This window comes from Sinocyclocheilus rhinocerous, unplaced genomic scaffold, assembly GCF_001515625.1.
Source record: "Sinocyclocheilus rhinocerous isolate Xijiao unplaced genomic scaffold, SAMN03320098_v1.1 scaffold577, whole genome shotgun sequence".
Classification (NCBI taxonomy): domain Eukaryota; kingdom Metazoa; phylum Chordata; class Actinopteri; order Cypriniformes; family Cyprinidae; genus Sinocyclocheilus; species Sinocyclocheilus rhinocerous.
Window position 1 is genome coordinate 79,601 of NW_015661993.1, and position 13,396 is coordinate 92,996.

A 13,396-nucleotide genomic window follows, 5' to 3' on the forward strand; every position below is an offset into this window, starting at 1 on the left:
CTGGCTTGCTTAGTTGGGGACACTTCATTTCCAGCGATATCGTTGACTTGATTGCAAATATACTATTTAAACTGAACTGAGCTGGATGATGACATCACTGAATTCAATGATGAACTGCCTTTAACTGAAAATTTAGTGTTTACCATTGTAATTTTGCATTAATGACACACAATTTTCCTAATTAATACTGTGCAGTTGCTTTGACACAATCTGTATTGTTAAAAGCACTATATAAATAAAGGTGACTTGACTAATACAGCGTTTCCTTGGTTACTACTATAAACACAGCAGCGCTGAGGTATCAACACTAATTTAAATGCATTATACAGAGGCAGAATGAAAAGAAAATGTAAACTTTAACAAAACCATGTAAACTTTTCTGAAAACAGCCAGTTCCCCTCAGAAACACACATTTATATAAAATTCAATATTTAGGATTCCTATATTTCGCACATTATAATATTATATATATATATATAATATATAATATATATAATACACACACAGTGGTGTGAAAAAGTTTTTGCCCCCTTCCTGTTTTTTTAATTGTTTGCATATTTGTCACACTTAAAAGATTCAGATCATCAAACAAATTTTAATATTACACAAAGATAACCTGAGTAAATACAAACTGCAGTTTTGAAATTATGATTTCATTTATTAAGGGAAAAAAGCTGTCCAAACCTGCCTGGCACTACGTGAAAAAGTAATTGCCCTGTCCACGGAGGTTACGGGAAACAGCTCTAATTCAGCTTTTCCATAAGCGCCACCTAGTGTCAGAGTGGATTTACAGAGACTTATATTTACATTCAGTCTGTATGCAGTTTCTGTCTGGCCAAAAAACAGATCAGATTTGCATGCCCTGCTGTAAATTTTGACCGGTAGATGAAAAACAAGGTTATGTGGATTCTACACATTTAAACAATTCAGATAAGTTATCTAGAATTATTTATGGAGCAACATGACCCGTGGGAACCCTGGTTTATCCACTCGGCTCAAAGTTCAAATGGCAGCACAGTGCAAGTTTACTAGAGTAGATGCGTTTACGGTTTACTTTATTAAAGTGAGTATAAAAAATTGTTTTTGCCATTTTATTATGACAGGACAGTATTTAGACAGGAAGCAAAGTGGGAGAGAGAGAGAGGAGGGGGCGGGATTGGAAAGGTCCACAAGCCAGGACCCAAACTCGGGACGCCTGAAGCGCAACGGCGCTATATGTCAACGTGCTGCCCACGAGGCTATTGGCGCCCGCAAATGCTTACTTTTAAAAGTAAAATTAATGTGAAAGTATTTTCATTTACAACTGTCATGAATAAGAACTATTGATTGTATTGTCTTAAGTGAGCATATTGTATATCCTTTCAAACAAATGACTTACCTTTCCAGTCCTTTGCATAGCTCTCTCTGAACTTGATCCAGAAATGTTGAATGCACTTCCATGTATGACAGATTGTGTTGTGACAAGGGCTAAGGGGAAAAAAAAGAATTACAAAGAAAAAGCAATATAAATGTGATTGCTAACAGCTATTTTCCGTTTTATATTCTGTCACTTCCTTTAATTGAATGTACAAAAGCATGGAATAATTCAATCTTCAAATGTTTTTGAAAGAAGTCTCTTATGCTCAAAATACAATAAAAACTGAAATATTGTGAAATATTACTACAATTAAAAGTAACTTTTTAATTTGAATGTTTTAAAAGGGAATTTGTGTAATGGCAAAGCTCCTGTTTTTAAGTGTCACATAATCCTTTAGAAATCATCCTAATATGTTGATTCGGTGCTAAAGAAACACTTCTTCTTCTGGTTGTGAGTCTATGGCAGCCCATAGAACTGCTTGCAAAAAGGAGGTGTTACTGTAGCTCATGCGTTTTTATAATAACTTACTGGTGATGGGCATTATGGGATTGTGTGAGCTTCATTCAACTTTGAAATCTGGAGCTGCACGATTAACCAATGACTGAAGATTGGAGGCATTATTCATAATTTTTGGTAAGTTCATTTAATTTTATGTTAGAATAACCTCTTATATTGGTTTCATTTAATGTAAAAGTGACACCATAACACATTACATTATAACATTTATCAGCCTTTTTAAAAAATTTTTATCCGGCTTCATTCAAGTTTAAAATCCGGGTGACGAGCACAAGATTAGAGACATTAATCAATGTTTGGTAAGTTCAATTAGTTATGTTAAACATATACCCTTTTATATTTATTTCATTTAACGTAGAAGCAACATCATATCACATTAACGCTAGGGTCTTCAACCGGGGGTCCGCAGCGGCATTGCAGGGGGTCCGTCAATTAATATTTGATCACAAATAATTTTGTTACAAAAATTAAAACATGGGTAAAAAATAACAGTCAATTTTAAATATAAGTACCCTGAAACAAAAGCAAGAGCACCCCAGCTGATACTGTAATAATATAACATTACTGGCAAAACAGATTTAACAAACGCTCCATTGCATTTTTGAGTTTGAGCTCTGGAGAACGTGAAATATTCCTATTTACAGCATGTTTTTGCAGCGGTGAGAAATGTAGCCAATCACAGACATGTTTGTTGAGCTCTTGAACACAATGGCCAATCAGAGGTGTTTAAGTTAGAATCCACTCACTGCTCAAAACGCCGGCCGGAGATTTTGTCAAGTGATGAGTTATGCTCGCTCTCGCCAATATTCTCTCTCAAAAACAAATAACGACACGTAAGAGATTCATTATGCAGTGTAGACAACTTCATTGATTTTAATAGAACGTTGTAAAATCGCGAACTGAGATGAGTGACAGCTTTTTAGTGAATGAAGTGAACGGTCTTTTGCACTGTCCAGGCTATATAGCTATAATCCTTTGACTAAAAGCATTGTTTTTCATGGTGCTAAAGGACTGACAGTCAATTGCACGCTGCAGAGTTTTGGAAGTGACATTCATATAAATGCATGATTCCCTTTGAAGCTGTGAAAGACAGTGATTCTAGCACGGGACAAAAATATGGCATGTCAAAATTGATACACGCAGTGTAAATGCAGACTAATAGATTAGCCCACTAGAAAAATATTTGTATCAATATATTTTTTTAAATTCCATTCCAATGATTTGTAAAAGTAATGCCTATAATAATAATCTTAAATGTCTCACTGTACATTGCTATTCTTGTTATGGAGCTGTTGCTTACACATTACTTCTGCACTTTATTAGAAACCCCTTACTAATTTCAGATACTCAGTGATTTGATTCTTAATTGTCCATCTCACAGTAAAATTAAAATGTGAATTTTTAATAAACTTGCAGCTGATGTTCATGTAGCTCATATAGCTTTATTCATATTGTATTCATATAGCTTTATTGCTCAGTCAGCTTGGTTCTGGGTCTTAACACCCCCAAAATCTTGTTCTCCGTAATTGCATAGGCCTACTCATGGATGAGACATGCAGATAACTACATAGATCAAAGTCAACCTTCACTGAATTTTATATAGCCTAATCAATGAACTCTGAAAAAGTCAATGTTTAACATTCTATTAGTTGTCAAAATGAATTAATTGCAACAGTTTTCAGGGGTTAAAGCAAAAAAAAAATCCTGAGCCTAAACTTTTTTCTGGGGGTTGGGGGTGGACACATACACAGGGTTATTTGGCAAAAAAAAAAAAAAGAACATTATTTGAAAATGATTTTCCTTGAAACTAACTAGTAACATATCTGCCCTTGCCATTAGCCCTTGACAGGCTCAGACTACAGATTATGATGGGCTATTTGAAACAGCAATATCAGGAAAGGTTACTCAACTATAAATGCAAACACATGTAACATTTAGGATGCTTTTGATATCAAGTTTTGCTGGTTATATTTGTCCTTGACAGGGTACAAGATGACCTACAATTTAAAACATGAAATTTCTGAAATTGTTTTGTGCAAAAGAAATAATAGTAAATTAACTACTTAGGAAATTAATATAAAATAGGAAATATACAAAGACAGTTTACTACAGAAACTACAGGTCAGTTCAATCAACAACAAAATAAAATGCTCCAAGAACTGGTAACTTAAACAGGGTTCGTACAGATACTGCAAAATGAAATTCCATGACTTTCAAGGACTTTTCAAGCACTACTCTTTTGGTTTTCAAGGACTACAATCAGATCTCACTTATCACTTATCAAAAAATATTGTTTTGTCTTTCAAATTCTAATACATAAACTAATAAAACAAATGGTACAAATAAAGTGCAGCACATGCAAAGAATGCAATGACTGTGGCAACTTTAACATTTGAAAGAATACTATGGCAAAGTTATCGCTTTCCTTATTCAAACTGATTTTTTTTAACGAGACAATGTTTTAATACTTTATTTGAATGGCAAAATTAGTCTTTTAATTACAAAAATTAGAACAATGCAGTTATATTTTGAAATGTTTTAACAAATCTAGGGCTTAACTAACAATTATTTTGCTAATCAAGTAATCTTATTATTTTGACAAGTATGCTTTAGTAATACAAATAGAACTAAGTGAAAAACAGGCTTTAATATGACTATATTTATATATAAACTAACGATGAGGCAATAATAATTGGCTCAAATAATGTATCAAAGCCAAGTACATGGTTTTATTAAGCAACTGTTAAATACATAATGTAATATGCCTATATTATAACAAATACCTGCAGAGGGTGCCAACGGCCTGGTGATGTTTCATGTGATTCAACGACGTTTAAATCCATTTAATTGCAATATTTGGCCATATGCAAAGTGAGAAAATTTTATTTTGAAATCGTGATCTACAATAAATCGCATATTTAGAAATATGTTGATGTATTCTCTGTTGGCATAGGTTTATAAATGACTTAAGCTACAAATTAAGTGAGATAACACCGTTTTCCCAGAAGAACGTTAAGCAACCCAAACTCACGGCACATGCAGAGGAAGAGTTTAGCCCCCTTTCACACATACAGTCTTCACTGGTAAATTGCCGTTAAGAGATCATGTGTGAACAGGACCTTTTCAAAACTACAGGTAAATTTGTTCTGCCAATCATATCGTTCTTATGGAGATGCCGTGATTACTCTGAGCTGTTTACAAAGCTCTGTTAATTACATAGAAAATAGCTTTTCTATATAAATATGGCTCTAGATCAGGCATGGGCAAACTCGGTCCTGGGGGGCCGGTGTCCCTGCAGAGTTTAGCTCCAACCCCTGCTAAAACTCACCTGCCTGTAGCCTTCTAGTAATCCTGAAGACACTGATTAGCGTGTTCAGGTGTATTTGATCAGAGTTGGAGCTAAATCTGCAGGGACGCCCTCCAGGACGGAGTTTGCCCATGCCTGCTCTAGATGGAAATCTTTGACCATTGCGCCTCGCAGCTTTTTCAGAATGTGTCGCGCTCATCAGCTGCGACTCTGCAGTTGGATACTATTATGCGCATCTCATGTTTATAGGACCAAAAATGTCTGATTGGCTAGTAATGTTAGTTTGGTTGAGAGTGAAAGCTGTGTTCCTCTCATACATTGGTAGGCGAACTCATTAACTCGAACGTGATATCAACAAGTTTTTTTTTAAATGTAGGAGGACTATCTTATTTTCCGCAGCTAAACGCCACACGCTGGAGATCCGGCAAGGAGCTGGAGAACTTTAAGCCCTGAGTTTAGTCATACCTAAATCGAGCTCTGTACAAAGGGAAAAAAAAAAAATACTCTTTTAAATCCCCATCTGCAACAATGTAAAAAAGGGCTTAAGTCAACAGCACATAAATGCCAGAATGTAAAATTAGTTATTTTATGCATTTAAATATGGTTTCATTTTCGTACTTTACACATTAACGAAAAATTAGCGCATATTTTTTAGTACAACTGCACTGTGCTCACATTTACTTGCGCATTAAATCACAAATAAAAAATTACATATCTTGCGCCCTATATTGTGATCTCGAATTGCAGAATATTTCAGTACATGCGTTCTTAAATGTGATGCATATATATATACATACATGCATGCATAGTTTTACATCTTTAATCACCATTTTGGTAATTTCATGACTTAATTGACGATGTATGCTCATAGTTTCTAGTGCGGTTTATTTATGATGAAGAATAGAGTGTGCACCGCATATTCATGTACAGTTGAAGAGCATGCGCTGTGAGCACAGTAAAACGAGACCGGACAGGTAAGTTTGTTTTACTGACATATACCACAGTTCACTGTTGTTCTACTGAAGCTCGTTTGGCACCTGTACCTTTTCCACTCGTTTGACTCGCGCACTGACAGCAAGCTGAAGTTTGTGTCTGAAAAGTGTCCCGTTTGTTGTGGTCGTAAAGAGATACAGCGGTTCTGTGTCTTAGTAAGTTTAAAATAAATACATTTTTGAACTCTTTAGAAAAGCTACAAACTGTTAAATGTTTCATTACATTATTTTTTTAACAACTAAGCTTTTGATTATTTATAACGTTTCATTAAAGATGATTTTCACAAGAAGGATTTCGGCAAAATGGCGCCCCCTATGTGCGGCGCCCCTATGCACTGCATATACTGCATACCACGTTTTTGCGCCACTGTCAGAAACATATGCAGTGCTACCATTTGTCTTTTTTCGGTTTAACTTTTATTAAAATGCAGCTCAAAATAGAATAGGCCTATACCCTAAATAAGAATAAATTATATTGGAATGCATCTTCAAAATAATTGCATACACAGATGCACGTTGCCATTACAGTAGTCAGCGCTGAACAACAGGCAAATAAAATATAAACTGAGGTTACAAAAGTGATTCAGTCAAGATCAGTGAGGGATTTTCTTAAGCTTAAGATTATTTGAATCAGTTTGTACATAAAGAAATTATTAATTCATCACGCGAGAAGTCCGTTTGGGAAGGTGCGCGCACAGTCAGCAGAGGCTCGCAGAGCGGAGCCGGGCGAAAGTACAAATCCCATTTCAGTGACATCAATGCAAGAGATATGTTGAAATTCCAGTGGAAATGTGTTCAAGTGCTGGCTGATGAGTTCTGGTGCAGAGAGTATCTGAGTACTCTGTAATGTCATAAAAAGAGCTGATGATCAGTTAATCGAAGGCATTTGATTAGCAGTGCCTGACTGCGTTAAAGGGTTAGTTCACCCAAAAATGAAAATTAGCCAACAAATTACTCACCCTCAAGTCATGCTAGGTGTATATGACTTTCTTCTTTCAGACGAATCCAGTCGGAGTTATATTAAAAATTGTCTTTGATCTTTCAAGCCGTTTAATGCCACTCAGCGGGTGTTGCATGCATCAGTCCAAAAGAAGTTAAATATAAAGCACCCATCCATAAAAAATGCACACGACTCCGGGGGGTGAACAAAGGCCTCCTGTAGCGAATTGATGCGTTTTTGTAAGAAAAATATCCATATTCAAAACGTAATAATCACTTTAATGTAGCTTGCGCCAACAGTCCTACACGGAAGCAGCTCCGGGCGGATGGCGTATGAGTTCAGCGTTGCACATGCGCCAGTGAGTCTCGTGAAAACCAACGTTTGTTCACAGGAGCAAAGTTTCCTTACTTTAGCAAAGGAAAACCAGTCTCCTCTTGGCTTATATCGAAATCCTCCGACATTCTTATTTACAAATCCTCGTTTTGTACTTCTAATAAGTGTTTTGTTTTGATATGGGTATTTTTCTTACAAAAACGCATCGGTTTGCTACAGGAGGCCTTTGTTCACCCCCCGGAGCCATGTGAGACACTTTTTGTTTATGGATGGGCGCTTTTTATTTAACTTCTTTTGGACTGATGCATGCAACACCCGCCGAGTGGCATTAAACAGCTTGAAAGATCAAAGACAATTTTTAATATAACTCCGACTGGATTCGTCTGAAAGAAGAAAGTCATATACACCTAGCATGACTTGAGGGTGAGTAATTTGTGGGCTAATTTTCATTTTTGGGTGAACTAACCCTTTAACAGTAAGTGTGTCCTAACTTTGAGACACATTGCTTTTCCATCTTGGCTTTATTTTTGTTAAATAATAATAAATGACACTGTGTGATGTGTCATGTGTTGTTGTTCATATGGGGTTTTCTTTTCCAAATTTTAAGACCTGCCAAGGATGAGATAATTTTTTTTATAATGTCCTGATAAAGAAAATTATGCAATTCAATAGGGTGTCCTAACTTTTTCATATGACTGTATATACACATGTACATATATCCCTAAATACTTTTTTTGAGAAGTATAAGTATGCCGATGTTTAACCCTCTGGGGTCTGAGGGTGTTTTGGGGCGCTGGAGAAGTTTTGAAATGACCTGATATTTGCGTTTTTTTTTCAGTAGCTTAAAAACATGTGAAAAAATGTGAGGAGAGTAAAATAATGTGGGTTTTTGATTATTTCTATTTTATTTACAACACAGTATAATAAAAATATACACAGTGAAGGTCAAGGACACATGATTGAACATACTGATCTGAACAATGAGACTTGAACAATAACACACCTTTGTGCCAAATATTCCTAGACTCTAATAGCATTCATAGTGTTAACACTACTTTTATATCTTGTGGTTTTATATGTTATAAAACATTAAAAATCATCCTGGCATTGTGAGACATTTAGACAATGAAATGACATTTCAAAATGTTTCACTTGATTTCATACATGTAGTCAGGAATTATAATTTGGGACAAGTCTAACTAGAAAAATGTGTACAAGTTATGTCACAATAACAACAGATGCAAGTAATCTTAGGCTACTCATCAGAATGATATTCTCCTCTGGATCAAGCTGCGTGACGCAATGCTTCATGTTCTTCTTCTGAGGTAAATTCTGGGTTATTCCTCTCTGCGTCTTCCAGAAAAAAAAAAGTAGCCGGGATGAGCTCTTCACGCTTGTCTACAGAGGTGATATGGGCGTTTACATGTCCGCGCACGCGCCTCACGTGGATGTTTAGAATTTGAAAAGCACGATCGGCTCATGGGCGTGATCACATTAGAGATAATGAGTTTAGATGGGAAAAACTATTTATCAGAGAATATTTGTTTTTGACATGACTTATTTCATTTAAAACTAGACTTTAAGCTTTCTATACATATAATTATCATGTCTTTGAGGCAAGTATCCGCTGAGATTCAGGCTGTTTTATTTACGTGTCTGTGAAGAAAGGTGACAGAGACCAAGACTGCAGAGAGCGCACCCTGTTTGTTTTCTTTATTTCACAAAAGCACATTGTTTTCTTGTTATTATGACTATACACAAAAGTAGATCCTTTGCGGTTTCAAACGATACCTTATTCTTAACTGCATGATCAAAAATTTAGTATTTTTAGTTCTTTTCGCGGGTCATCAAGAAAATACAAGACAGACTGCACCGGTGCGGGCTTCGACGCCTGGGGGTTAATAAACTGTGTACTAGCTTTGACTCTTGCTGCTGATTTTAATGGCAGTGGTTCCTTTTTTAACCCTCAATCGGTCCCTGGGGTCAATATGACCCCAATCAACTTTTACTTAGTTAAAAAAAAAAAATGGTTCCCTTCATCTCAGTGGAATAAGATTTTGTGACTTTTCAACATTTTCTATCTGTATTTACATTAAAAAACGGGCTTGATTCGGTTGTTCTGAATGTATGTAAAAATTGTTTTACAAATCTGGTCTTTGGGATCAATATGACCCCAAATGAAAATGAATGGGAAATGCGAAAAAAATCTCATTTTTTCATTTGTCAAAAAAAATCAATAAATCCAGCATAAATCTGAACATTTCCACACAGAAATGAAGGCCTGGTACTAGAGCACAAATGTAATGTAGAAAAGACATGCTCACTCACATGCACACACACGCACACAGGAGTGACTGCAACAGAGGGCATTTTTATAGAAATTGGCAAATAAAATCAATAAATCCTGCATAAATCTGAAAATGTCCACACAAAAACAAAGGCCTGATGCTAGAGCACAAATACAATGTGGAACGAGCATACTCACTCACGTACACACACACACACACACACACTCTCTCTCACACACACACACACACCATTCATATCTGCTTATTGCAGTTGTTTTTTGTTTTGTTTTTTTGGTGTTTGTTTTATTTACATTTAAGTAAAATAAAATTTTTTGATTTTACTTTTTAGATTGAAAAAATATATGTATGCAATCAAGTTTTAGTCACAACTTGTGTGGCATTTCTGCAAATTTATGTGGCATTGTTGCAAAAGCGGGCACTTCAAAATACCTCAAACAACAACAAAAAAATATATAAATTCTAACCTTTGAGAAAAATACTGTTTATGTATTTTATAATGTTTCAATATATATTTACAAAATATATATCAGAAAAGTTGTGAGAAGAGCAGTTGGCCACTTCCAGAAAAATGAATGGATCTCTATGGGCCTCTGCTGGATATATATGGTCATTACACTATTCTTTCAAAAACTCTAATTTCTACAAGTTTTTCTCTAACCAGCAGATGGCATAATTTTACACCTAACACCTAGATCAATATCCAGAAACAATTTAAATCAAATTTAGATCATCATTTAAGTGATTTTTTCATAAAAATGTGATATTTCACATGCAAGCTAAAGGTGTAGTTGAGGAATTTTGTGGTAAATAGGTACAAAAGTACTTCATATCTCCCAAAACACAGCTTTAATGTATAGATGAGAAGTAAACAAAAAAAAATAATATATTATTTGTGTTTAAAAATGCATATATTTTTTACAATAACTATCAATTTTCAAAAATCAAAGACCAGAAGTGTAAACAGGAAATGGGGACCATTTGAGGGTTAAGTGTCTGTTGATGGCCTTTCATTTTTAATCAGAAATGTACCCGCTCCTTTCTTGATCTTCATTGAATCTTTCATTGAATTTCGAGTTGCCAATCCAGTTGAACAAAAACTCTAGCTTTCAGTGGTGAATGAATTCTGACCAATAAAATTGCCTCTGATTGGCCACTGCGTTCAAGAAATCAACATATGTCGGTGATTGGCTGCATAACAAGGTGGGCTTGTGCTCAAGAGTAGAGTGGACAAATTAAAATTAACGATGATAGGCTAATTCCGTTTTGAGAAAAAAAAAAACCATCACACATAAAATGAATCCTTTACAATTTACATTTAAAGTTTTTATTACAAATAAATGACAATGCTAAAAATCAAACGTAAATGAACTGAAATGTGAGTTGAATTTACAATCCTGTGAAAACACTACTTGGCAAAATTAATAAACTAACAGCAATTGTAAACAAAATCCAAGTGTTCAGGGGTGGATCTAGAAAATTAATTGTATGGTGGCAAGGTGGCATGAGGATCACATGTACAACATCTATAAAATAATAAAAAATGGCAAGCAGTAATCATCGGGGTCCAAGCACCAATGGCCCACGTGACTAGCACCAATGTCTCTCGTGATGTGTTTTTTTTACAGGGAAGTCCAATTTAAATCTTAACTGTAAGTTAGGGTTTGATAAAACAGGTTACAGCAACACACGGGCGTCTTTTGAAAATGACTTTCAAAAGAAATCAATACATCTTACCGTTTAAACGAGAAGTCAAAATTACACCTGTAAAAACGTTTACTGTCATAAGGCATGTGCTCATAATATTTGGTGTAAGTGTGGACCTTTATTCAACATTTGAATTTAGAAGAACTCATTTCGATGTACACTTTATATAAAACTATACTGTCACGACACCATAATTATACAAATGAAATAAATGTGCATTTATTTCCATTTAAAGGAATGTCAACTGATAGAAAAAGAGGCTTAGCATCATACATTCATTAGAGATCCAATTCGCGTTTGGTGCTTGGACATCTAATCACAAAATATCAATTAAACATTCAACACATTCTAAATGTCTCTAAACCTGTTAGAGAAGGTCTATCATACACAAAGAAGAGTTTATGTAGACTACTTGGATGATCACAAAAGTCACAAGTTTAAAAGCAGCAAAAACGTTTAAATTTGCTAGAAAGAACCACTAAAATATCAAAACACTGAGATAAGACTTCTGAGACTTCTTAACAGAAGTATTTGAAAGTGAAAGTGACGTGACATGTGGCCAAGTATGGTTACCCATACTAGGAATTAGTGCTCTGCATTTAACCCATCCTAAGTGCACACACACAGCAGTGAACACACACACACACACCGTGAACACACACTCGGAGCAGTGGGCAGCCATTTATGCTGCGGCGCCCGGGGAGCAGTTGGGGGTTCGGTGCCTTGCTCAAGGGCACCTCAGTCGTGGTATTGAAGGTGGAAGAGAGCGCTGTACATTCACTCCCCCCACCTACAATTCCTGCCAGACCTGAGACTCTCTTACCATTAGGCCACGACTTCCCCCTTATTTTATACAAAGGTTACAAAGGTTTGTATGAGGGCATTGTGGAAGATTACTCAGAACACCCAAGCGACCACATAGCAACCAGCTAGTAACACTTGAGCAACAAACCAGAACACACATCTGTTTGTCTATCTATTCTAAACTACAAATTTTAAGAAAAGACCATGTCAAGCCATCACAAACTTTCACCACACAGTGACTTAGACATGTGGGGGCGTGCTTAAACGAGGCGTTTTAGGAGGGCATGGACAAGTCTTAACTTTTATAAAAAATATCTCTTTGAATTTGAGACTTTAGTCTTTGCAACTTTACAGATCTTCATGCACCAAGAGCTTGTAACACTCCAAAGAGAAAGGAAAAATTTAAATTGCATCATATGACCCCTTTAATACTAATTTCATATGATTGGTAACTTATGTGTCTTATTCTACATATTGTTTTAAATAGACATTTTAAAAAGATTATAAACATAAATTTTTGAATTTGACAGATGAAAATGATGCCATTACAAAGGTAAAAAGAAAATACTCCAGTTAGTCACTTTAAGGAGTCAAATGTCACCTCGTATTAGGAAGGCTAATTTTTGATTATTGATCAGAAGGTGCTCCTAAATTTTTAAATTAGGAGGATAAGCTCTCCTAATTACAAGAAGAAAAAAACTGCTCTTAAACTGGGTGTGTGACAGGTATGGCTGAGGAATGGGGTTTGGGCGAAGAAAAATTCAGTCAAAACGTTTTTTTTTTTTTACTTTAACCCCTGCAATATAATAAGTAGAATAAGACAAATAAGTTACCAATCATATGAAATTTGTATTAATAAATTAATTTGTACTACAGAGGTGGCACAAAAGAACACAAAAGTGGCTTGTAGGGACATTTTCAGACGATTAATGAGGCTCAGAGGTAGCATGAGTGCAATTAAATTCATAAATTCATGTGGAGATTAATGTTTTAAATATAAAATTTTGAATACAGAAATATTAAATGATTTAAATAACTGAAATTATACGCTAAAAATAAAACTAAATCCGCCAGCATGTGGCGACAAGTCACTGATTTTATCACTGAATCATTCATTCAATTGATTCGTTCGAA

General features: G+C 35.3%; 1 protein-coding gene across 5 annotated transcripts in view; it reads right to left on the reverse strand.

Moving 5' to 3' along the window:
- Positions 1-13,396, reverse strand: part of dis3l2 (DIS3 like 3'-5' exoribonuclease 2) — a 110,490-nt gene that overhangs the window by 74,730 nt on the left and 22,364 nt on the right. For all 5 annotated transcript variants that reach the window (XM_016536916.1, XM_016536915.1, XM_016536919.1 and 2 more), the window contains one exon: positions 1,379-1,467. In XM_016536916.1, the coding sequence (XP_016392402.1) occupies positions 1,379-1,467 (89 nt within the window). The remainder of the gene's footprint in view (positions 1-1,378; positions 1,468-13,396) is intronic.